The sequence below is a fragment of the Pseudopipra pipra genome, chromosome Z (assembly GCF_036250125.1).
Source record: "Pseudopipra pipra isolate bDixPip1 chromosome Z, bDixPip1.hap1, whole genome shotgun sequence".
In the NCBI taxonomy this organism is placed as follows: Eukaryota; Metazoa; Chordata; class Aves; order Passeriformes; family Pipridae; genus Pseudopipra; species Pseudopipra pipra.
Window position 1 is genome coordinate 44,247,399 of NC_087581.1, and position 26,987 is coordinate 44,274,385.

General features: G+C 36.5%; 1 protein-coding gene across 2 annotated transcripts in view; it reads right to left on the reverse strand.

Annotated features, from left to right (window-relative positions):
- Positions 1-2,193: 2,193 nt before the first annotated feature.
- Positions 2,194-26,987, reverse strand: part of YTHDC2 (YTH N6-methyladenosine RNA binding protein C2) — a 28,555-nt gene continuing 3,761 nt past the window's right edge. The window contains exons 5-30 of one of the 2 annotated variants that reach the window (XM_064642678.1): positions 26,500-26,666; positions 24,147-24,249; positions 22,769-22,925; positions 20,405-20,512; positions 19,762-19,910; positions 19,214-19,349; positions 18,726-18,852; positions 17,634-17,699; positions 16,562-16,740; positions 16,291-16,387; positions 16,117-16,204; positions 15,934-16,014; positions 14,666-14,748; positions 13,577-13,682; positions 13,317-13,436; positions 12,686-12,958; positions 12,040-12,166; positions 11,358-11,563; positions 10,240-10,435; positions 9,028-9,137; positions 7,740-8,029; positions 7,136-7,313; positions 5,895-6,098; positions 4,446-4,628; positions 3,171-3,270; positions 2,194-3,020 (exon numbers count right to left, since the gene is read on the reverse strand). In XM_064642678.1, coding sequence (XP_064498748.1) covers positions 3,181-3,270; positions 4,446-4,628; positions 5,895-6,098; positions 7,136-7,313; positions 7,740-8,029; positions 9,028-9,137; positions 10,240-10,435; positions 11,358-11,563; positions 12,040-12,166; positions 12,686-12,958; positions 13,317-13,436; positions 13,577-13,682; positions 14,666-14,748; positions 15,934-16,014; positions 16,117-16,204; positions 16,291-16,387; positions 16,562-16,740; positions 17,634-17,699; positions 18,726-18,852; positions 19,214-19,349; positions 19,762-19,910; positions 20,405-20,512; positions 22,769-22,925; positions 24,147-24,249; positions 26,500-26,666 — 3,624 coding nt within the window. In that variant the 3' untranslated portion in view covers positions 2,194-3,020; positions 3,171-3,180. Of the gene's footprint in view, positions 3,271-4,445; positions 4,629-5,894; positions 6,099-7,135; positions 7,314-7,739; positions 8,030-9,027; positions 9,138-10,239; positions 10,436-11,357; positions 11,564-12,039; positions 12,167-12,685; positions 12,959-13,316; positions 13,437-13,576; positions 13,683-14,665; positions 14,749-15,933; positions 16,015-16,116; positions 16,205-16,290; positions 16,388-16,561; positions 16,741-17,633; positions 17,700-18,725; positions 18,853-19,213; positions 19,350-19,761; positions 19,911-20,404; positions 20,513-22,768; positions 22,926-24,146; positions 24,250-26,499; positions 26,667-26,987 lie in introns of both variants that reach the window. The other variant, XM_064642677.1, reaches the window with a different exon arrangement.

Consider the following 26,987-nt stretch of genomic DNA (forward strand, 5'->3'; position numbering starts at 1 on the left):
AAAAAAAGTTGTATTGGTGTTCACGGGCACATAACAGAGCTTACTTTGCCCTTCCATTCTTCTACCTTACACAGACTGGTGTGACCTTTTAGCCCATGGATACTTCCTGTAACTCTTGGGTCACATTTACTGGACAGCACCTGTTGGTTTGATTCATTATTGTGTGGAGCTATATTGATTAAAACAAACCTCAGGAGATAGGAGCTTCACCACTTACTGGTACTGTGCCTGAGAAGTTAAAAGCTCCCTTTTCCAGCTACATTTCCTTTTCTAAGGGTGTTTTAAAACAGGGTGCCTGTGATCTCTGACTTCAACCAAAATTGCCCTGACTTTGAAATGAGAACTGGCACATTCCCACCAAGTTTCAAGTCTGACAAAAGCATGCTTTCTGCAGTTTTTGAACTTGGGTACTGGGAAGCAACACAGCAGACTCTCTAAACACCTTGGTAAAAACACCATGGTGTGGTTTTTAATCACTTTCTGACCCCATCTAGCTTGACTGCTCTAAAGAAGAGTGAGAGCAGAACCAAGTAGCCTTACCTAAGCCTCGGACTGAAGAGCAATATAATGTGGCTACTGCAGTCCTCTGATGAGCAATCTGGGCCATAGTCCTTCACAACAAATTTTCTCAGTGCCTCTGAAGACTCAGTGAAATTCACACGTGAAATCTACACATGACCAGTTCCAGCCAACCTGGGTAGGCAGCCAGAAAAATAAGCTAGGACAAAACAAAGGGCCTCTTGGAAACTTCACAGCCTGTTCGTAAGGTGTCCTGTGGCCCTTCTTCTCTGTCTCTCCTAGACTGGTACTTCTGATCCAATCCCTGCCCTAGAATAAAAGGTACATCCCTCTTTCATATAAAAGCTGTGGACAGAGCACCGTAATTCTCTTACAGCAATGACACCTCATTTTGTATGGATTTAGGGTGTGTTATAACTCAGCAGTGGCCAAGCCACTGAAACACTGCCCTTGCTGAATCACAAGACAGATTCCTTCATTACTAACTGCACTTAAACTAATAGAGAAACCACGAGTAGCAAAAGAGTTCCTTAGTCTGAAAGGAGACATGAAAACAATCAAAAAGGGAAGGTTTGTGCCCTTATTTTGACAGGATACACTATGAAAGTCACAGCAAGCTTATCGGTCTACAGAATCTGCACCCTTTCCTGCACAGCTTGCTTTCAAGATTTATCAAAATGTGTTCCAAGAGCAGAAGATATTAAATCTCTTTTTCATGTGTCACACAATCTCAGTTTCTGCCCAGTGTCCAGAACATCCTCATACAAGAGCAATTTTGGCAATTGTGTTTTGTTCCCTATTCCTTGATCTTATTTGATTCCTGCCAGGCTTCATCAGACATTCCCTATGGATAAAGCAAAGCAGTGCATTATTTAAGAGGCTTGGGCTACAACCTTTGCTCATACCCCAACAGTACCAAATGCAGCGTGACCACTCGCAACAGCAAACTTACAAGACCAGGCTGTGAATCTCAAAGCTGTGCACTATTCAACACACGGCAAAAAGTAATAATTTCACACTCACCTGGTATTGTATCAGCTTTAAAACTCTTTCTGGGCTAGACACAAATAAAATACAGCCTCTTTTTCAAATCGCCCGATTCAATTACCTGCCATGCTTTTTAGTATTTTCAGGAATCTTTTTATTTTCTAATGTGATACAACGTTTTCCCTCCATAACACTGTTTATGTTCCCTTACTCCTTACTCTAGTTTCCATGGACAATGGTCTACCCTGCAAGAACTTCATTTACTCTAGAGTAAATCACTCCTGGCTGATCACCTCCAAACTGGGATCTTTACTGTTGCTGAGACGATGGTGATGGGCCATTTCTCCCATTTGTTGTCATCGATACAAGGATTCTGCTAGATTGCCTGCTGTTGCTGCCCTGTTATTATTCAGACAGATTCACCTCCTTACCCTTCATCCTGCTTTAGTTTTCACTTCAGATATAATCACACTCAGGAGAGGCTCAGAAGCAGGAAAAGCTCCTGTTTTAACCTAAGAATGACCACGAACACAGTGCTGACAGTGAGCAGACCAAATCTGTATCAGCCTTGCAATACAGTGTATTAACAAGTAAGGAGAAGCCAAATAAACCAAGACATTAATGGTATGGAAGAAAAAGAAACACAGTGAAAGAAAGCATGAAGACTACAATAAACGATCAAGAAAGTTGTACTGTACTTATTTTTTATTTTTTTTAAAGAAATCTTCTAACAGTGCTAAGTTAGTGAACAGTGCTAAGTTAGTACCATTTGGCTGCAGGCCTCTGAAAGACTGTTTCAGCTGGTGACAGTGTGAGTCACCTCTTTCTGGTGACAAATAACTGAAACTGGAAACATCACTGGACCTATCCAATCTCAAAAGTCTCATGCTCCTTTCCCTTCTCTTTTTAAATTTAAATTAATTAAATTAAAATAATTTATATTAATGTTTTAAAATAATTAAATAAAAATAAATTAAAAATTAACATTCTCCTGCTGCCTAGTTGTTTATATGAATATATCCTGCTCTCCCTCACTGTGCATACAGAAGTTCAACAAACACTTATGGAACTTTCCAATGTATTTGAAGATATCTATTCTCACAGTATGGGTTTTTTAAGCAAGCTGCAAAATTGATTAACATTACACTGTCATACATTTTCCTGGGTTGAGAAAACTTTAACTGCAACCTGCATACTTAGACTGTCTGCTGTGCTATTTTAAACCCACAAATAACCTTTATGTAGTCCATTGTTTCAAACTTTGTTTTGAACTTAACTGTGTCTTTAACTATCAACTGCACACTACTGTAAAAAAAAAATTTAGTCAAAAACAGGCTGGCGAATAGTATTATCACATTTTTTAAGACAAGGAAACACTGAAATCAAACAATTCTCTCTTATTTTTCCACTTCTAGCTTCAGGAGCTTGTTGTGCCCCCTTCTTCCTCACCTTTGTACTGTAGACACATTGCTTGTTCTAGTGGTTAGGACTGATGTTTCAACAACCTAAACCAGCTGAAAAAATCAAAAGGAACAGAATATTTAGTAATAAGTGCATCTGTTTTTCTATAAGCTACAAAGGAAACATAGTACTGTAAAGCAACACTGTATGTTGACAGCTTTTCCTCTACCACAAAACCAGCAAGCAACACATGAAATAACCACCTCCATCACATTACTTGACATGATCAGTCATTTTTTTTCCTGCCAAAGGAATACGGTCCCAAAGCTGCAGCAACTGCTCCCCAACTTGTGGTTCCAGCTCCTAGAAATGAACAGGAAATTAGAGAAGTTACTTGCACTGCTAGTACTGAACACACAGAAACTATTTACAACAAAATTATTATATGAGGTTGCTGGTGATTGCTTTCAGCCTCCGTTTTGCTATCAGGACATAAATCAGAACTCCCGGCACAGCAGGTTTTTTTTACTAGGGCTCAGCAGAGATAGAAACTTTCATCCACACTGCCTTACAGGCTGTTTGGGGTGGTTTTTTTCCACAGTAAGATGTCAGTGCTCACACACAGAATTCCCAGTGAACACACCACTGCCACATACAGGAACTGATGCACCATATACTTTGTATCTTCCACAGGTCACTCACTAACTAACTAAAGATCTTTTTTTCCCATATCATTTAAGTTTAATTCCATCAAGTGTGGTGGAGAATGTGGAAAGGCAGGTCACAGGAAATACAGTGGCTCTTGGTGGAATCATAGACATTAATATAACAATTTTAACATTGTTGAGACTCTTTAGGTCTTAAGAGCTGCTTACAAGAGAAGCCCAGTCAACTCCAACATGTGCTACATTTACATTCCTTTCCTTGTTCTTACAGTATTCTCCTTTCTTTAAACTGGAGAGGTTTTGGAGAAGTAGTGGGAAGACGATACAAAAGGTTTAGCTCTTGAATCGTCGAGATGTTTTGGGAAGAGTCAGGGAGAACACAGAAACTGCCACAGAGAACTCTTGTGTCAGTTCTTTGGCTTTTTGTAGTTGCATTTAGCTTTAACAAATTGGAGAACTGTCATGAGCTTTATTCTGCCTCAGAACTCTAGATTCTCTTCAAGCTTTACAGAAAATTCCAAGCTATGAATTATTAACAGTTATTTGGGTGTGACAAACTATCTTGGGGAATGCATCAAAGAGGGCACAAACCTCCAGAACCAAAATTACCAACTCCAAACAACTTCTTTTTGGAAACATCCAGCTTTAAATCTTTTCTTTTTAAACACGTATTAAGCAAGAAACTGTTTTCATTTTATCAGAACATCTTCACTACCTCAACAGTAGTTCTGCATTAGCAGAAGGTACAATGCACACCAATGAACTGTGATTCAGATTAACACATAGTGAGCACAGTTGAGATAAATGTCAAGGCTGAACAAGCTAATAAACAATACACAGTTCTACCAAGTACAGAGAAGAGATTAACATTACCTGGCCATCTCTGCTTATTTGTACTTTCTTACTGTCGTTCCAAGGGTTGAGCAAATGGTGTGCAAACTGAAAAGGAATGCTTTCTTTTCTGATCCACTCCACCTTAAAAACGCCTCCAAAACCAGCAGATCCCCAATCCTGACTTTTCTCACACCCAATCGCTGAACCCATTCTAGCAAAACCCTGCAACAAAAATTGAAGTGTGAAAGAACAGACATAATGAATTCAACAAATTACTGAACTTCACGTGCAACTTTCAAATTAGTTTCATAGTGATTCACATGAAGCTGGGTCTTCTAAAATGTTTACATCCAGAAAGTTAGAAGCATCATTTCTTTTTCCACTTCAAATATGCCTTCTAGAATTTGACTACAAAGAATGTCTCTTAATTAATTTCTCACCATTACCTTCAAAGGTTTTTAAGCTTCGTAACAGAGACTGAAAAGGTGTTGTAAAATCATTTGAGCACAAGGAACCCAGACAAATGTTCTACTACAGAACAGTCTATAGCAAGCTATTCCTTGTTAGTTGTATTTTTTGCAGAAATCCATTTGTTCCTTCCCATATTCCCTCTACATTAACAATGTTCACATAGAATTGAGAGAGTGTAGCTGTTCTTCAAAGAAAGAAGTCAAGGTTGTTTTGATTTCCTTCTTCAATGAAGGAGAACAAAATTCCAAGACAAGTATTCAAAAAGAAAGTGAAAGAAATCCCAATCCAAGACTGCACCTAACTTATTTAAGGACACTTTTAAGTAACTTTTAAGAACAGTCTATATATGAGGAAGTAAGCTGAACTTTCTTCACTTGGAACACCTGAGTTTGGCTGGCTCCACAACACAGCTAACCTGCAACTTTGCATTACCAGGCCAAGTCTTTAACTTGAAACTGGACACAGATTTGACGAGAAGTTATTGACAAATAACTCACTAAACCTGAAGTCAAGACACAGCTGTGGAACAATCATGGCTGGCTTCCTAACTTTTACAAACGACACTTCAGGCAAAACCAGATTTTAAAATTTGTAATAAAGGTATTTGTGAGTTTCCTGGCTTTAGAAAGGTATGACTTGACTGCAACTGCTTGTTCATTCACAATATTTATTTTGGTATGCAAAGAGTAACACTCCCTGTTTGTAACATTTTTTTTAAGTTTTTTTTTTCTTTTTGTTGTTTTAAAAGATTAGTGGGTATAAACATTACTCTGACTCATGATGCTTGGAGGCAATTCAGTCTTAGCCTTTGAGGAACAAACTGAGTTAATTAAAAAGGCATATTTCAGAGAAGAAAGAAATACTTCTTCAGCAACCAGAGAGATCTGCATGCTGCTCTACTTAACAGAAGGTCAGACAGAAGTCATAAGCAAAGCCCTCCACACTACACTCAGTCATTTGCTGCACTCTCCCAAACCATCAACCACAGCTAATATCTAGTATTACCTTAGGACTCACCTGAAAGCATCCAGACCCTTGAACAGAAAATATTAAGTAAACCACGTTGCTTTCCCAAAAGGCTCCGTTCAGTTTTCGTTCATTACTTGGCGTAGTGGACCATATACCCTTCTGTTGAGAAATATCAATGTTTTGCAAGTTGCTACTTTTCATTATAAAGTACCGAACCGGCATATTTTGTCTTGGTGAAGGAGATTTTGAACCCTGGAAAAATTACATTAAATTAATACAATAAAAGAAACCAGGCTTTAGTTCTAAAGTTTTACACATATGAAGACAGAATCCCTTGACTGTGCTCCTCCCCTAGATTCTACAAGAGACATAGGATCTATCAGCTGGTTCTGTCTGAATTGGCTTCAAAATGTATTTCGCATCTGTCATTTTTTTAAGCACTTTTCAAAATAATAATTCAACCATGAGGGGCAGCAACAAGAAGAGCAGGACAAGCCTAAATAGTCTAGTGATTAATTACAATTCATTGAGTTGGACATGCCTTCAGATGACACAAAATTAACCATCCTAGACTGCAGCCTACAGAACACTACTTGAATTTCTACCTTCAAGAAACATGCTTTCACCCCTTTACACTGGCTGCATTTAAAAGCTGAAAGACTTTAGAGGAATTATTAAATCCTCCAAGAGTCCATGGAGTTTCCTCTCAATGATCTATTTAATATTACTGCAGTTTACTATTCAAGTATACAGGGAGAATTATGGCAATAACCTCACTAAAAATATGTTCTTTGTTAAAATAAGGATCATTAAAAAAACTCATGCACTCCTAATGAGGCAGATAACACAAAGCTTAAAGAGAATCAGTATTATGCTATTACATAATTACATATTATTATCAGTATTATGCTATTACATAAACAAAGGAAGGTGGGATCCGAAAACTTCAGACATGCATGTACAATATACTAATTAAGATGGAAAAAAATATACCCTCACTGCTTATTAGTACAAGTTTTTAAAAAATAATCTGATTTTTTTCTACTTTGGATAGTTTTATCTATGCAGTCTGCAAAGAGTAATATTTTTACTGTATTAAACTAGTGTAACAAGGATATTTAGTCTAGATTCTAAGTTCCAGAAGGAACTATTATGCAGTTGTCATAAATTAAAAGCTAAGTTAGGTTCTTAATTAATCAATAAAATACCTGATAGCTGCAAAAATATATCAGAAAGAAATTCTATTAGTTTTGAAGAGCAGGGTAATATGTTCATGAGAACTCCTCTACCTTTCCAGATATTGGAGAGGAAGGACTAGCACAAGGGCTGGGATAGCTGCTGCTGTCTGCAGGCTTCACTGATGACTGAGATGACCTGTCGTCTGAAGATCGTTTGGAGTGCAAAATATCTTTCTCTTTGTACTTCTTTGGCTGGTGAAGTGTGGGAGGTGTAGGTTTCACTGAAACTCTAAAAAGTAAAGGTAGATACAGGGCATACCATGAGATTCACAAGCAGTCCTAGAACAATTTATATCTACATATCAGCCCTCTGCATGACCACACATACCACAGTAATTCCAAAACACATTAAACAGTAACTAAAAAACCCATACTGATCATGCATTGGTTTTGAATCCTACAGTTAAACCTCTTCTGCTACTTCTCAAAGATGGATTCATGGATGCTATTCCTGACTGCTCTCTCAAACAGCAGGCACACGTATGTGAAATAATTCTCAATGAAAAATCACAACTACAACACAGCACAGGACAGTGTCAAACCTTTCAACTGTATTTCTACTGTTTTTACCTTCCTATTATAGTAGCATTCAAGTGGTGCTTTTATAAATAAACACATTGCAACCTACAGTCTATAGAAAACCTCAACATCTTACTTTTCAGCATTAGACGAGTCAGAGAATTCAGTTTCTGCTGAGCCTTTTCTGATGTTGGTTGACCTCCATGCAGATGCCAAAGGAAGCTCTTCACAAGTCACAGGCCTTGGTCTCTGACCAATTCCTGAAGGCTGCTGCAAACCTGCAGACTGTTCCTCAGCACTTAAAACAGCTGTAATTGCTCTTACAGTTGTTTCATCAACTTGAGACCACGGTTTAGAAGGAGCTCGCATGCGACGCAGGAATAAGCTGTGCCACTTCTGTCTGAGTTGCAAGAGCATTCCAGCAGCCTGCAAGGAATGTCAATTCTGTTAGAGACTAATAAAAGTTAGATCAGACAGGTAAGGGAACCCTATGTCTTTCCTATCAGGCAGCACCTGGCATTCTAATGGGAACAAACTGAAAGGCATGACTGAGGTCTCGGGGAGGGAGGGTAACCTCACATTTAAACTAACCTGTTAAGCTGCTTTTCTTTCCTAGGATGAAAGGTGATTTTTGAAAAATTCATTTAGCTCTGTACTAAACTTAACACTGTATTGCAAAACCCACAGATTTTTTTTCCCACTCTAAAATTTTATCTTTTTAAAATAACCCCAATCTTCTCATGCTTTATGCCCTTCCTCTCAATTCAGGCTGTATTCATGCACGCCTCATTCACACCTGAAGAAAAAGAGCTCTAAGTGACATATTTTTCTTACAGAGACTTCTGCTCAAATGAGATGACTAAATCTAGAAGACTAAAGTCTAATTCCCATTTTATCATAAATGCTTTCATCATCATAAAATTTTAAAAATCATGCTTTTGGACATGTCTAGGAGAGACAGTATTGTTATTAGAACTGATAACTCCAAGTGTTTCATAACCCATAAACTACTCTACCTCCTGCCAGAGCCACAGCTCCTGAATGACCTAGAGACTTCTATTTCAAAGAGCTAGGCACTATTTCAGCTAAGTAACTAATCCTTATTTTTCTCTTGGTTTATAGGTGCAAGAATTGAGAGTTATGGGTAGTAAGTTATGAAACATCACAACTTAGATGGTGAATACGTGAATTCATGCAATAGACTACTCTGGGCAAAAGGAGATTGAGACCCTGTTTATTTCTTGAAAAGTTCATGAAATAAAGGTTAAATCACAGAGTACCTTGTCTGAGACACCCAAATGGACCATGACAGCCACTCTTACAAGAAATTCTTGGTTAATCAAATGTCACAAAAATCTTTTTAGGTTGGTATGACGTAAATATCCTTCTACATGAAACAAGCACAGAAGTGATATATTACTTACTTCAGGGTCCAGTTTGAGATGGAGCCATTCATCCAGCTTCAAAAGTGCCAAATTAGCAATTGTTTTGTCCTCCATCTCACTGTCACTGCTGTCATTAGATACCCCACCCCCTGAATTAAATATAAAAGGTGCATTAACATTTCTATACTATGTCCACTTACATACAAAAAACTGAACACTACTGTATTACCAGCAATAAGCTATTTTTCCTTCTAAAATTTACTTTAAAATGTAAACATTTGTAGAACCATTTTTTATTTTCTACAAATACACCCCAGTGAAAAGTCTTTGCTCCAGTTAGCAGAACTCAAGCAGCCAGACCTGCTGAGGGCTCTACTTTGTAAACACCTTTACTGATGGGATCTGTCTCAACTCATGTACCTTCATCACTACTGACAACCATTAACAAACTTTTGCCTGAAACTGTTTGTAAACACACACATGGCTCTCTTTCCTAGTAAAACAGCAGATTTAAAGACCGATTAAGAAAAAAATAAATTATATATATGGCTATTAACTAGGAATTCTTATTTTCTTGAAAGTGCAATTCCATCAGCATGAAGAGTATTCAAAGGTTAACAGTTTAAAAGCAAGACAAGAAAGCTTCAGAAATAACTTGGACTCTGATATAAACTATGAGAACTGGCAGCAGGATAGATTATTTTTGTTTCTATTCCTACAGCACTCAATTTAAATACAAAAAAGGAAATTTCTAGATATTCTTTATTACTTATAGTTAACAGTACAGCTAATTGACATTAAAAGTTATCAGTAGAAAATGATCTTGAAAATGCATGTGTCAGCTGGAAGCAATATGACTATTTACCATATTGATTATTTCTAAATTACTCAGTTTGAATAATCTGGTTCAAAGTATCAAATACACTAGTCTGCAGAAAAAAAACATATATACTACACTTTTCAGCACTAGTATAATCATTAGACATTTTGGTTGCATTCTTTTTTCCCCTACAAACTGTAGTTTAATTTCTGAGACTACAGAAGTGTGTAAGTGTAATTTATGGATATGAATCTATATGGATTCCCAAAACTGAGACATTTGTAAGAGAGTCTACAAACTATACTTGAACATCTACAAGAACTATAACTCTGTTTTCAGAATTAACTAATATATGTAATAAATACTGTAGAAAAATAAACTTTCCAGATGATATACCAATGGAAACATTCCAAATCCAGATTCCAGTGTACCTCGGAAGGATGATGAAGCCTGCAAGGCATTACTTGGCAGTCTGGCTGGTCCACAGAAGAGTGACACAGTGACAGGTGTTACAACAGAGCAGCACCTGATGTTTGCTATCTTGTGAGCTCTCGTCACTTCATCATATATAAGCCAGTCTGTAGGGAGTGACTGAATGGCTGCAGCTTGTCCATTTGCCGGGGGAATCTACGCAAGAGCAGATAACAGTAGGCTATTTTACCCTCTCTTTGTAATTAAAATTAATTTTAACGTATTTGTTAATTTATCCAGAGAAGGTGTGGATGCCTCAACCCTGGAAGTGTCAAGACCAGGCTGGATGGGGCTTGGAGCAACCTGGTCTAATGGAAAGTGTCTCTGCCCATGGAAGGGGGGGGTTGGAACCAGATGATCTTTGAGGTCTCTTCTAATTTAAACCATTCTATGATTCTGTATCTGTGTAGAAATAATATTTTATATAAACACACACAAATAAAAAAGCATGAGAGAATTCAGCCAGACTCACAAATTATCCTATCACCTTGAAATGAAATATTTTGCTTTAAAAAAGAAAAGTTTCAGAGCAGAACTTCATCCTGCTATTACAAGCAGGGATCATTACAGCAGGTCTCAAGTTGTGCCAGGGGAGGTTTAGGTTAGATATTAGATATTAGAAAGAATTTCTTTACAGAGAGGGTGATCAGACATTGGAATGGGCTGCCCAGGGAAGTAGTGGATTCTCCATCCCTGGAGATTTTTAAAAAGAGACTGGATGTGGCACTTAGTGCCATGGTCTAGTAACCGCAGTGGTAGTGGATCAAGGGTTGGACTTGATGATCTCTGAGGTCCCTTTCAACCTGGCTGATTCTATGATTCTTGAAACCAGTTTTATAACTAGGGGTTCTTGTTTTACCATTTTGTCTTGTTCCACCTAGAGGAAGGACTAATTGAAATAATGGAAAAATAAACAAACTCCCTTTTATTCTACCTAGTGGCAGAAAAAATATTTTCTAAAGGTTTAGTTTTTAATGCACATGCTGCTTTTAAAGCACTGACAACTATGAAGAGACATTTCTAAAGCATTTGATAATAGTGCTCTTTTTCGTGAACTATAAATTCAAAGCGCTTGTACCTTTTTATACTGAGGCTGACTAAGAACAGAGGTAGGATGAAATCGCACTTTCTTCTCCTTTGGTTCAGTCAAAACCAGGCTTTCTCTGTCTACATGCACGAGATTGGGATACATCCCAGCCACCAAGGCAGCTTTAATTACAGCCCAGTTCTCCGAGTTAGTATTAACATCTCTAATATCAGCTCCTCCTCTGGCTCTAACAAAACCTGAAGAAAGCAAAGGATAAATGTGTGCCATGTTTGCTTGTATTTAATATTTACCTTTTTGCCTCTCAGAAGGAGTTTGAAAATAAATTGAAATGAACTGCAAACTGATGCATTTTTCACCACTGCCAACCTTAACAGCACCCAGAAGAAACCACAGGGATTTTATACTAACATAGAATAGAATTAACTTTGAACAATACAAAGACATTTCCTATGGAAATAATTTTCTAAAATTTAAAAATCCAAGGAAACATATCTCACACTGAAAGCCAGTGGCATGTGGAACAACCACGATTCTTTCAGTTAGATCAGCTATTCCCCAGCCACACTTTCTCATCTTCACCACACCCAGCATGAAGGTGTACTGGTCTGTTTCAAATTAAGTAAGGAGAATTACACCAGTGGACACTATTCTTGTTACAACTTCTTTACTCTTGACTTCAAAGCTATGTTGAAATTTTTTCCAAGCTATTTACCTGAGGCTCTGAGTTGGCCAAGCAACTGTGTTCTCATTCCTACGATGATTTCCATCGTGGCCTGAGACAGGAAGTTCTTTTCACAGAAGGCTCTCTCCCAGCCATCACTGCGCGCCTTCTGCCATGCCTGAAAAGAATATTTTTTTACATTTGCATATTAACTAGATTAGTTAAAATTTAAAAATGCATTTTTTAAAAAATTACATTTACATCAATAAAATGAAAGCAAAAGCCACTCTGAAAGTAAACATATCAAACCAGATTTTTTTCTGTTTAAGTATTAGATTCTCTTCACCCATTCCCTACACGAACATATAGTGATCACTATCTGAAGTTATATTTTAAGACCATTAAGTTAGTATAAAGATCACTTAGTAGTTCGTATTAAGATTACTATTTTAAGTCATCAGCATAGCAGGATATAAAGAGACACATTGTTGGAACATTCAGAATTTAACAAGGTTTGAAAATACCAACAAAAGATATGACAAAAAGTGTTCCTTCACAAATTTATGAGTTCAGTATACAGGAGTTTCTTCTCAAAGGACTTAATCCTAGTCTACCGTACATCCAACTTGACTGGGACATCCTTTGCTTGCATGGGTGATCTGTTGTGATTATTACTCTTCCTGAAATGAAGTAATACCTGGAAAGCCCTGAGAAGGGCCATGTGGTCGCTGAAGGTCCCTGCAGCAAAGCGTTTCCTGCAGAGCATGGCTGCACGCTTCTGAGAGGCCAGAGTGGGCAGGACAAAAGGGTCCTGACAGGCCAGAGCACAGGCAATGGTAAGAACAGGGTCCAGGCACTTCAAAACAACTGCATACAACACCATTTTACCAAGGTGTGGCTCTACTGGTAATTCAGTGAGATGATAACCAAGTTCAGTGAGATCTTCCCAAGGGTCCATAGCATCTATTGTCTGTTAAAAAAAAAAAATATAAAAAAGGAGAAGGGGATGAGAACAGTGGACAAAATTAATTTACAATGAAAGCAGAAAGGATGTGAATACTGGACATTAACTAGAACTGCTGCCAAGCAATAAAAAAGCAAGTCAAACTTGAAAGTTTGAGACAAGATTTTTAAACATTCTCTTCCCTTAATATGGAAAAACACATTCCCACACACAAAATAAAACCAGACAATAAACACAAATTCAAAACATCCTTAAGTAACTAAGCAACAGTTGCAGTACAAACAGAAGTCAGTAAACTATGTTGCCAAACAACAAATAGGGAATCAAATACAATTCTCATCTAAATCTAATCCTTTTCACTGACCATAAGCATGTGCACAGCATTTCTCACAATTACAGCAGGTGGAGGATCAGGAGCTTTCATAAGAAAGTCTACAATTGGACAATTAATTGGAGCCAGCAGTTTTGTGTATAAACAAATCTCCTGCAAGTTAAAAAGCAGAATAAAAAAAGGTCATTAAGATTTGGGGGAAAAAAAACCCAAGCACATACTTTTTAAAAATTAATAGTATGGTTTGATGAAAATACGTTTTTTTAAGTTATAATTTCTAACTCAACATGCACCTGAAGTGGCATTCTTAGAAGCTCCGGAGTCTGAAATTCCAACATCTTCTGAAATCGGAGCCTGCTGAAGAGACGAAAACAGACTCCAGGCTGACAGCGCCCAGCCCTTCAAAATAAAATATGGGAAGTTGTAAAAATTAGCATTTCATTTTAAAAACAAAACCGACCAACCAAAAACCAAAACACGCACACAAAACATAGGATGGAAAAGTAGAAAGCAGTTCTATGAAAAAGATGTTGTTAAGTGGAAGTCCCACACAAGGTGAGAGTTTTCCAATACATGGATTATTTTTGATAGTATGCAAAAACAAAAACAAGGCCTATCTAAGTAAAGAGAGGTAGGTTTTTTTGCTAACCTAAGACCAATCCAAATCTAAACTCTCCTTTACTATAAGGAGTTTAAGTTGTAAACTTCATGTCTTACTCTTCACATCCCTCAAACAGTTTGAAGTTAAAAGGCAGAATGAAGATTGAACAGGTGGTGAGTGAAGGGACAGAGACAGCAAATGCTCACATTCACGCCCTAATTACCCACAACTTATTGCCAATACCATGTCACTAAACAGGCATTTGTTGCTACTTAAATAAGCTTCTCAACCCTCACCCACAGCCCAACCCACAGCTGGGAAGAACATGATCATGACCAGTAGTTTGGAGAAGGGGAATAAGGAATCATTGGTCAATGTCTCTTCTAATAAAGGAACAATGGAGCATCAATTAAAAACTAGCAGTGGGCAGTTCTTTGCTCACAGACAAGTTGTGAAACACTTTATTGGACACTGGCTGCTGGTGCTACATGGGAGAAAGAGGAGCAACATAAAGCTCACGGGGTGAAAACAACCTAGACCTAATGTAAGTTTTGGGAAATTCCTGAGCATCACTTCTCTACAGCTTGGGAAATGACTCCAATGAAATACATGCTGACCCTTATTCTTCTGTAGAGAATGAATGTTGGCCATTGTCCAACACAATACTGGACTAGGCTATAAACATTACCCAGTGTGGCTGCTATTATATTGTGTACTTTATTCTCAACATACCAGACAGCGGATATCTGCAAGATAAAAACTGATATGAGGCATTTATTACCTGCCTTTTCTCTGGATAGCACTGGCTTTCGAAATCCATGCTGTTTTTAGCATTGCAACATGACTCAGTGCATCAAAAGACTTCTATAAAAGCAAAGTAAGGAACATAAACCCAAGATTGAATAGGGTACACGAAATAAAAGCTACTAGTGATTTATATTATCAACAGAAGTTTTCTAAATAATATAAAATTATAATAATAAGCATCATCAGCTTCTGGCATAAAGGTATGTTCTGAAGTTCTTAGTTTCAAGTAAACTTCTGATTCCATCTCCTTCACAGTATCTTTGTTTTACACAGTTTTCTAAATTAAAGTTTTCTAGTCAATCAATAATTCTCAGATACGGATTGTGTTTTGAGTTATCACAAACCACACAAAAATATATTATTACACTGAATAAAGTCTTCCTCTTTGTCTCACTTTGTCTCATGTAACTTCTGTCAATACTTCAAAACAAGTACAGCAACAAATAACTAAACAAGTCATTAATTCTGCTAGCCCTATTCATTTTTTTCAATAGGCATCAGAACGCAAAGGTAACAAAATCTGAAACTGGAGACAAAAGCAGGAAAATTCACAGAAATTGAAATAAATTTGCAGTTGCTTTTTTCTTAGGTAATAAGATGAGAAACCTACCGCTGACATTTTCAGTTAAAATGAGATGGAAATTACATCCTTATTTTTCTACATTTGATGCAAAATTACAGAAAAAGTTATACGTAGAACTTCAGAAATTTGGTATGCATATCTCCTATGAAATCCAAACTGATTTTCAAAGCCATTTACTAGGTCTTAAACTGCCTCATTATTTTATCTCCCTCTTCTTGAACAAAGAATTTGGAAACGGGCACTCAACACATCAAAACCAATGCTTAAAATCCTAATGGATCAGACTTGGGCTTGATACAATAGCAGGACAAAGGGAATTCCCAGTGTTCTCTCTAAGCCTCAGGAAGATGGAGATCTGAAGTGATGGACTTGTTTTAAAAATCAAGTAGAAATACTAAATTACAAAAAAAAAAAAAAAAAAAAAAAAAAAAAAAAAGAAAAAATACACCAACATATCAATCTACAGTAGCTTTTACAGGGTTTTAAACAGCTATTTTACAGCATTTGTCATAAAACAAATGGATGTCAGAACTTCTCAGTGAGCTTTGTTTCTTGACATGCACTAGCTGTCAGCCTACTGTAAAAAAACAGTTCTTCAAAATATATCTATTATGTATTTTAGAACAACACTTCCCAAAGAAAGTTTAAGGCAATCATACCTCTTTCACCTTGCCTGAGTCAATAACAAATACAACATCATTGACTGTTATGCTGGTTTCTGCGATATTTGTAGAAAGAATCTGCAAAAAAAAGAAAAAAAAACCAACCAAAAGTATAGTAGCTGTAAAACCAAAGACAAAACACATCAATATCAGCATCTGACAAAGTCCTCTGATACTTGCTATTTTGCGGATGCCAGAAGGTGGACTTTCAAGCACTTTCTTCTGATCCAAAGTCTGCACACTTGAATGAAGCATGAAAACTTGGTATCTAACACAAGATAAAGACAACATTTTAAGGAACTTTAAAAGAAGCAATAAAAACCTCAACCCAGCCACATAAACTAAAGCTTTTACCTGTGAGCATTATCAGCAAACCTCTTGTCATCAAAAACAATACGGTCCCTCAGATTCACTATCTCGTCATATCCAGGAAGAAATATTAAAATTGCTCCTAAAAAAAAGTGGGTTTGCAGAGTTAAACAGAAAATTCACTCCAAATATATGTCAGTGCCATGTAGACTAGCACCTGGAAGGTTTTAACTATTTGGGATTTCTGAAAAAAAGAGCATGATTCATCAGAAGCTGAATCCACAGCAGTTTATTGGAAGTGGGTGTTTATACCTACCTGCATCACAACTATGACAGATGTTATGCAGTAAGTGCATAATCAGATCCAGATCCACTTTTTCATCATCAAAACTGTGATGATAAGCTGACAACAGCTCTCTGTCCTCTGCACTAAGGTCATTACCACTTGTTTGGACCAGGGAACTTTCATCCAGCTTTCCAAATCCAAATGAAGCACTAAAATAGAAAAATACACAGACCAGAGTCAAGGCTGTTTGCTTTGGGTTTGCATTCATCATCTCAAACTTAGATCAAGACCAACATGCCCACTCATCTCAAATTTTAATTTTAAAGTGTTGCAGAACAGTATATCCACAATACTATTATTGTTCGCTAATTTAACTGTACTCCAACAAAACATGCAACTTCAATTTTTAGTGTTAACTTGAATTTTCTTATACTTCATTGAAACAGTAATAAGTAAATGTGACAGAACTCAAAGTATAAAGACAGTACTTGTTTATTTGCTAAAGGAAAAATATTTAAAAGACATGTATTTTCCAAAAATTTCTCACTATCAGAAACTACATTAAGAGAAATTGTAATAATACAGATCTCCACAAAACAATAACTAAAGTATGATAACTCTAAGTTAATAAAAAAACCAACTCTTGAATGGCCTAGTGTACATGTTACTCCTATGAAGTTTCTTTAATATCGCTATTGTGCATCAACAATATACAGATAAAAACACAAAACAGATTTGTTTCCAAAATAAGTATATGAGATTAAAATGCACCTGGTATAGAATCAACATCTCTGCGTATTAATTAAGTTACTATGATCACATCCTGCCCATCATGATAGGAATGTCCATATCAAGATGACAAAAGCTAATAATATAAAAGTAGTCCTATGCCACTATAACTGTATTTATCTTAGAGTTGTGCAAACATAATCACTATGATTCTGAGTACAAACAAACTTTTCTTTTTTAATAACTATGTTTTTGAAAAATTTCTATTCTTAAAAAAAAATCTTGCTATTTAGGCCAGATTTTAAAGAAGACAAAACATGAATTTCCCTTCAACATGTCACACAACTCTTTCAGCAAAGCAGTTATAGCTTACCTGTAACATTCCAACAGGTCAACAACTTCTGTCTGTCCAAAGCGCTTAGCCCAGTCAACAGCCATCCTGAAAGAGTTGCAGAAAAATCCTTGCTGGATTTCTCACTTCAAAAGACGCATATGAATAGCGTATTATGTTAGGAGACAACTGATACCACACTTTTGTATCAATTTCTGTACTGTAATCAATGCTGTTATTGCTGGATCTGCAACTTCCTGTTTTAAAGTGCATAAATAGGTTGTAACAACCTTTCTGATTTTTAATAACTGCAGTTCTTTACCACAAAAGAATAACAGTTTTATACAGAAGTACATGCAAACATACACAATGAAATGAGGAGGAAGAATGCACCATTTCTTCAAAAAGCACATGGCAATGCACACAGATCAGCCATGCCTTTTTGCAGTACCTTCATATTATCCCACAAAGTTACACACCAGGCATTTTTCAACAAAATGTGGGAATACACTGGGCTATTTTATGTTTTACAGGAGGTTCCCTCCTCACAATGCAGTTCACTGTTTTACTTTTTAAACTGCATTCCTTCTCCAGTTTTGCAAGTAGTAATGCCAAATATGAGACCACTAGAATCCCAATTCTTATCTTTCCACAGTACAATTCTTTGCTAATACTTCCCTGTTTATATGAAGACACAATCCATGGCCACAAAACTTGAGTTTTTACAGATTCACAAATATTTTTACATGATACAACATATTTATAGACATAACACAAAGATCTTCTGATACAGGTTATCAGAAAACTCTCTGAAAATAAGAATCACCAAACATTTTGGGTCCAATTCAATCAGTGCAGTGAAAAAGATCATAGTTCTTCTTCTAAACGGTGTCTTAAATCAGACATATCAAAACCAAGTGTATAGCCCGTAATCGAGACTGTGTAATTAAGAATTCAATTTAGAATTTACAGAAAACAATGTGATGAACAAAAGTCAGAAGCTCACTAATAGGCTGTCAAAACCTATTAGTGCTTTTGGTAAGCTAGAAAATTCTATGACATCTAAACTAATTTTCTTTCTCGCTTCTATATTGACAAATAAATCTATCTTTCAGTTTATGTGTTTGTTATTACCAGCCATTGGATGATTTGCAGTGGATACTTGCTCCCATACTGATCAGCTGTTCCACTTGACTCAAAAAGCCTCTCCCTGAAGCAATCATTAGAGCAGTTGCGCTGGTTTCACTGTGCCTATAATCAACTGAGAAGGAAAAAAAAAAAAAGCAGCAAACCCAAGAGAAATGTTATTTTTTCATCCAAATGTAGTACAAATATTACTTTTAAAATTCAGCCCAAAGAGAATTTGTTTCCTCACTTCATCCCTGCAGTCAGTTCATGTGCATTAAACACTATTTTAGAAACGTAACTTCTGTCAATACTTCAAAACAAGTACAGCAACAAATAACTAAACAAGTCATTAATTCTGCTAGCCCTATTCATTTTTTTCAATAGGCATCAGAATGCAAAGGTAACAAAATCTGAAACTGGAGACAAATGCAGGCACAGAAATTGAAATAAATTTGCAGTTGCTTTTTTCTTATGTAATAAGATGAGAAACCTACCGCTGACATTTTCAGTTAAAATGAGATGAAACACCTGAGCAAAGGAATCAATATCTTTATGCAACCAGATGTCAGAAAGACAAGAGTCCATTTCTTTTACTAGCCACGGTTCAAGGCAATTCACATCTTTTTCAGTCTGAAGATAAGAAACAGCATTGAAAGATTAACCTCTTCCAAAAGTTGTCTTTATTCTCCTGTATCACCCACAAAGAATTTGAATGGTTACTTTTCCAAGTAACAATCAGGACTCCAGCACTCAGATATCAGTTAAAGCATTTATTTTATCCCATGCAAGTACTTCAAGTAAGTGGCAGCTGAGCCACTTGAGCTGAGGAAAAGTTATGTACAATCATTATAACTGAAAAGCAAGCTTCAGCTAGAGTAGTTCATTCTAATAAAATACTCTTTAAAATATGTTAATATCCTCTGTAATATCTTTAGAAATAAAATTAATATCTTTAATAGTAGTATCTTTAAAAAACAGATTATAAATGGCTAGTAAATATGACACAGATGCAAAAACTCTTTCAACAAAAGGAAAAACTTACCAGTTGATTAAATACTGTGTCACCACCATCATCCAACATATGATACTCTTCAGTTGCCCTTGGCACAGATTTTTGTCTCTGAGGTTTCAGTTTGCTAGTATTTTCCTGAGGAGAACACCACTCAGTGAGAGTGTTTTTCTGTTTCTCTTCTAGAATACATAAGTATTTCCCAAAAAAATGTTAAAGTCATCAGAATTATCCATTTTTTTCCATTAAATAAACAGTTATATCAGGACATAGCTTTACCTATCCTAATTCTTTTATTTAATTGAGAAAGCTGCTACCAATCCAACATAAATTCCATGATTAAGGGCACACAAAGTGCACCATTGCAAGCATCTGCTGTAAGAACAAGGAAAAACCCACCATTTTGGTGCCTAACACTCTAAGCCTCCAGTATTCCAATCTACTGCATTCAAATAAGCTTCCTAAGTAACTATCTTCTACACAATCTCAGCCCAGATCTTTCTCCAGAAGTGAAATACCAAGTAGAAGTTATACAACTCCTCCATGTCACAACTGATTTTTTGTGGGGGTTGAATTTTTTTTTTAAATACTCACTAGGAATTTTAACAGAAAGCCATCCTATCAGCTGTTCAATTAATGAGACTCATTGCCAACCCTTACCATTAAGACCCCCTACCTTGCTGCTTCTCCTTTTTGTACTTGACCATCTCTTTATTTGTATACCCAGTGCTTCGTAAAATGTCCTCCAGAAACATCTCTTTAACTTCAAAAGGTCTTTCTTGGACTGAAAGTATAAATAATTCATAAAAGATAAGAAATACCTTAGTTTCACTTTCAATACTAATTTTAAAAAAATCATTTTCATAGATACAAAACGTGGATTAAACATTATTAGGGTCTGACTTAAGACATCATTACTTTCCTTGAAAAATCTTGTAAGAGTATCTTCACTGGAGTTTATTTTCTTAAAATTACTGGGCCACAAACATTTCAAAAGGGAAATGTCAGCTGAATACCTTGTTTCTCATTAACCTCTTCGATTCTACTAGGTGTTACAGCAAGAGATGATCGTTAGATTGACAGTTATTAACTGCAATTTTATCAAAATGAGTAAAAGAAAACAGCCATTTTTATCTAAGGTTTCAAAATAGTCACTAATAAAGCCTGTCACCTGGATTACAAAATACAAGAGCAATTAATATGGCTTTAGTGAAAGATTCCACAAGCAGACTGTTATCTTCGTACTGAACTACTTTCATAAGTAGTATATGAGGAGATACAGTTCTCTCAATTTCCTCAACTAGTTCAGCCAAATTTGGCTTTCTTTACTGAATATTTCCTGACAAATGAGACAACCCATTAGCCTTTAGCTCCTAATAATTTATCCTGATTTCTTTTTCATCATGACTGTTTTCTAGACCTTATTTTTGAACATTAAAGGATGCTTTTCACATGAAGAATTAAAATCTCTAGATTTTAATTTCTCATCCCTTAGCAGACACACCACAGCTGAGTTTAGACTCAAGACTTTCCTTCAGAAAGAAAAAGTTACAATTCACATACTTTTAAAAGCTGTCATGGAGGAATTCTTCCAACACTGATCACACACTTAGAGTGTACTACAGGAACTCACAACTAAAAAATGTTGGTTTCTATGGTCAGGATTTTGTCAGCTATACTGCTGAAGGAGAATCAAACCTTTTTCATTATATTAACAGCCAATTTATTTTAAACGCTCTTCTTTTAATTTTTATATTCTCAAAAAATGGAAAAATAAGCTTTTCAGTTGTAATTAGCCCATTAAGTTTAGTATAACGGTATAACCACTGGAGAAAGAGACTGCCATCAGAATTTCCAAAACAAGCCCACTGGTCTAAAAGAACAGGAAGCGGCAAAAAGAGTAAACTGAAAGCCACACAACAATTACAACTGAGGGTTCCCCTTGCAAAAAAAAATTTGGAAAACACTCAAATCACGGGTAATTCCCAGACTCCTGCCTCCAAAAAGCTTCAAGTCTTATTTTACTAGGCAGAAATTCAGAACTGGTAAGTAGAAATAAACACTTCTATCTATAAAAAAAGGAAAAAAGATTTCTTTCTCACAAACATTCACTAAAATAAACCACTGATTTGTAGACAACACTCCAAACAAAGTGATCCCACCCATCTCCTAAAACTCAATATTCTTTAAAAAGGGCTGACATGCAGACAGTCTATTTGATTGGCAAATAAAGGATTTCTCTTAAAGCTTCTTTTCAAAACACATAATATTTGGACATAATTGTTGGAAAAGAGGACTGCAAGGTGCTAGAGGAGGTGAACCATGCTGAAAACCTACAAGTCATGAGGGTGGGAAAATGAAAACAAACCCATAAAAAACCCCACATCTCCCACACACCCTACCTCTACTAAAGATCAGTTAAATGAAATTAAAACAGCAATAATGATAATTTTTCTTTGCGTCTGAATGTAATCTAACTGCAGGTTTCTGACTCTGAACATAAATTAAGAGAAATTGCATGTCTTTCCTGAATATTTATCTAGATGAACTGCTAGAACTTTCCTTTATAATCAAGAACCATGCCATTAAAAATGGAACCCCAGTTTGCCTAGGACCATATTTCTGAAGTGAACATGTATAGTTATCTGTGTTTTATCCAGTAACCACTAACAATGACTATGAGGCCTGATGAACTAGAACCTACTGGAATGTATTAATATATAACACACGGTTATAGATCCTAGGACCTATGTCACCACAGAGACAAGCACTTTAACAATCTTTTCCAGCTTCTTGAATTGAACATGAAGGGGGTCAGGATATGACTCCATTTACAGAACTCAACAATAAGAATATTACTTCTCTCTGAATTAGGTGCAAATAGTTATGAAATAAGAGAAAGACACGAAGAACAAGCACTGCTTTAACACTCAGTGTATTCATCATGTGCCTTTACTCAGACTAGTCTGCTACAGTTTAATAAGATCTATGAGTTTTAGGGCAGGTCTACTTGGATTTAAGAGTTAAAATACATACTTACTGTGTATGACAGGGCAACTTCCAAAATACCTAATAAAAAGATTTGCATCTAGAGCAGCACTAGAAATAATTAATCTTAAACTATTCTGGTTTTGCAATACATCTCTCAGTTTTATTAACAAGAAGTCACTGAATCTATCCCTCTCATGTACTTCATCCTAAAACAAAAGGAAAAAGAACAACCAAAACCAACAGATAAACATCACATATTTAAGAACATAACTTTTGACAAATATGAACTTCTTTAAAAAAACTAACATATACAATTAGTGTCACATTACAGAGGCACAAAAATATGTAAGTGTAGTTTAAGTAAGGATTTTCTTTAACCATCCATAAGTAAAAATGTATTTCAAAAGGTTTTATAAAGATATCAGAGCAGAGCACACTGCAATGCACAAGTCAAATACATCTTAACTTCAGAGGTCAAAGTGAGTGTCAGAAACTTCTCTAATTCTTGTATCTAAACCTCACTTTCAATAAAATGCCACAAACCACAAATCCTATAAATATTATTTTAATGACAATTCTCATTTCTCAACTGATGAGCATTTAAAGAAATATATGATAACACACAGACAGAAAAAAAATATAGTCTGTTTATATAGTCACGCAAAAAGCTTATCATCAATTAAGGCACATGGTTGATTTATCATCTGTGTCATTCTTCTGTTTCCTTTTATATTATGAAACAGGGACCCAAATGCAAGATCTGTAAGCTGAAGTCAGGAATGTATGAGTCATTTTCATGGGTTTTTTTCACTTTGATAAACAGGCAGGCACATAAAATTACCATGATTTTTCTGTCTTCAGCAGTGGAGAATGTAATATTGTGGTAAACATTCTGATTCCACTGACTTACCGAGTTCCACAATAGGAATATTCACATAATCATAAAGGAGCACACTTAGATAATCTGCTAGAAATTAGACTGCACATTATGTTGAAAACACTGGGCAAACAAATGGACCGCAAACCTGGTATTGCTAAAAAAAATACATGACAACAGAAATTCAGACATGCTCACATTGAACCACGTCTACATAAGCCTCCCTCAGGCTTTTCTGCTGACAGAGAAAGTTCAGAAAAATTTAGATGTCTGTCGTCCTGAACCACATCATAATTCCACAATTAATTATTGGCATGAACCTAAATAAGATACTTTTACAGGAGAAAACAACACACAAAGAAGCGCCAAAACACACAAAACCATGCACGTTACAATAAAGAATCAGTAAGTCTTTGAAGCCAATTCAGATTCTACCACACAAAAACACCTAAAATGCTCAACAACTGAATAGAAAAATGAGGACCTCATCTTCCAATAAGCAAGTAACACATACTGCTCCCCCCCACATGGAAGACTGCAGGGTCCTTACCACAATAACATGTGTCACGGTTGACAAAGTGCTGTCTCCTGCCATCAGCGTGCGAAGCAGCATGTCATTAGTGCAAAACGTTACCAGTGTCTTTGGAGAAACCCTATGGAACAGTTCAGAAAGACAACTCAGGTTTTCTGCACCACCTAAAGGCTGCTAGCTTTCCATGGCTTGAAAACTGAAGGATTGAAGAGCAGCTCACCATAAGAGGAATTACAGTTCTCTCACCAAAGAATTCATGCAGACCACTTGTTTATAAACTATGCCTATTCCAAGACAGCTCCTGAAGATTCTTAGTGTTTATGCTCCAAAACTTCAGACAATGGATTAATTGAAAAAGCGAGATTCAAATTTTAACAAACAAATAAGTAAGTGAAACAGAACCTTGAGAACCTCTCCATGTCTTCCCATTTACTGGAAAATCAAACGTGAACTGCTTTGGAAAAAGAGATTCCAATTTTTCAGCATATGCTTCGATATAACCAAGCCTACATGTGGTGGCCTGACCCCGGCTGGATGCCTGTTGTTAACCAAAGATGCTCTATCCCTCGTCTCCTCAGCTGGGCAGGTGAGAGAAAATACAGTGAAAGACTCATGGGGTCAAAACAAGGACAGGGAGACACCAGTCACCAATTACTGTCACGGGCAAAACGGACTCGGCTTCAGGAAATTAGTTTAGTTTATTACCAATTAAATCAAGAGTAGAATAATGAGAAATAGAACCAAATCTTACAACACCTTCCCCCCACCTCTCCCTGCTTCACAGGACTTCTTCATTCCCAATTTGCTCTGCCTCCTGTCCCCAAAGGCACAGGGGAACAAGGAACGGGGACTGCAGTCAGTTCATCACACACTGTCTCTGCTGCTCCTTCCTCCTCATGGGGAGGTCTCACACTCTTCGCCTGTGCCAGCATGGGATCTCTCCCATGGGAGATAGTCCTCCACGAGCCCTTCACTCATGGCAGTTAGCTGTGCCAGTAAAACCAGCAATTGCCACTAATTTCTCCAGTACTGCAATCCTAAAGGAACTGAAAACTTCGTGTTGTACTCTACAGCTCTTGTCTGGAAGATATGAGGTCACTGGATGTCATTCCATACTTCTTGCATTTCTTTTCAAGATTGGATTTAATCCCTCCTTTCAAAAATTCTCCTACATATTAAATTCAAGGAACGTATACTAGACAGGAATGCTCTACCTCCTCTTTACATCTCTACCCTTCTCTCTTCTTCAGTAGCCTCCAAGAAATAGTCATTACTAACAGTTAAAAATTAGACTTCAGTGTTACTGTAAACATCTCTAAACACCTCCACCCCAGATTTTTTTTTTTTGCTCAGTGATGGAAATAATATCTCCCTTTTAGTCTTTCTCTAGAGTAAATTTATTGATTGTTCTTAAACTGGATTTTCCACGCTGCTTCCAGTAATTCTTCCATTTTAATCTGACTTATACTTTGCTGTTCTTCTGCCAGCATAATACTTCCACAAACTAATCATTCAGCTTATTTGCAATATATCTTTACTAGCTCTTTTAATCCCTTAATAGCCTTGTGAGATTTCATATGCATATTCAAACCCATAACTTGGCCTTGTTGCTCAAGTGCATTAATTTTCATTAGTTATGTGTTATCTTCACCCATGTAAGCAACATAACCAGCTATCTTTTTACCTTTTGCCATCTTCTTCTCAATCATATCCCAGCTGCTGCCCCTTCCTGAAAATCCCACTAAATACACAGTTCAAAGAATGTAAAAACCCTAAACAATCTTCAGTCTTCAATCCATTCGTGCTCTGCTTTAAGAACAAATTCATCAGGTGACAGAGAAATCTCTTTTATATCACTTCATGCTTTAAACACAGGAGCTGAAGCAAAGTAAATTTAACCCAAGGCAGATTGGTAAATAATGCTCAACATCATCATTCACTTTGCAATTTTGTTGTTTCCCATTTTATGTCTCCATGCTTGTCTTCAGACCTACCTTCAAAACTTACAGAACTTGTGGATCCACATGTTAGAAATAGAGAGGGGGGGGAAAAAGAGAAGAAACAAAGAGGGAAGTATAGATCTAATTTGAAAATAAGACAAGGATTTACACACACACGCTCTCCCTAGAAGACAGTAGCAGAAAGCACTTGCAATTCAATTCTATAAGACAACTTACTACAAGAAACTGCAAATACAGGAGCAAAACTGTCCTTTTCATTCTTCATTTGTTACCTGCAATGACATATCCCACCTATACTTTATACATGGAGATTTTACTAGGCTGTATCCCAAATATACTGTAGTTTAAATCTACACAAGACTTACAATACCAACACATGATCAACTGACTTTAAGAAATATCCATAGTACCTGCTTTCCAAGCGGATCTGATAACCAATTGTCTGGCCAATCTTTTCTCTTCTTTCTGCTGCCACTCTTTCAGCCACAGCAACAGCTGCTAGACGTCTTGGCTGAGTGCAAAATACACGACAAGGAGTTCCATTTTTGTAACAGTCGTCAAGAATAAACTGAGGGATCTGTAAAGAAGTAGTTCAAATTTACTTTTTAGTTTGAGAAAGTCATAGTTTTTTACCACAGTGAAAACAATTTAACTGCATCTCGATATTACATAGGTTGCAAAAGGATTCACAACAGGATTATCATTGCAAATGTACCTGAAGGGGCAGAAAGGCAGCAAAAATAAATTTCTGATTTTAAGTACAATCTGTTTTTTAAAAAAAAAAAAAAAAGTTGAAGTGTCTTTCTCCTGCTTCAGAGTAATCTATAAAAAAGGCCCTGTAGGTAATCTTTCATTTTAGCACAAAAATATACTACTTGGATACTAAGAATGGAACTAG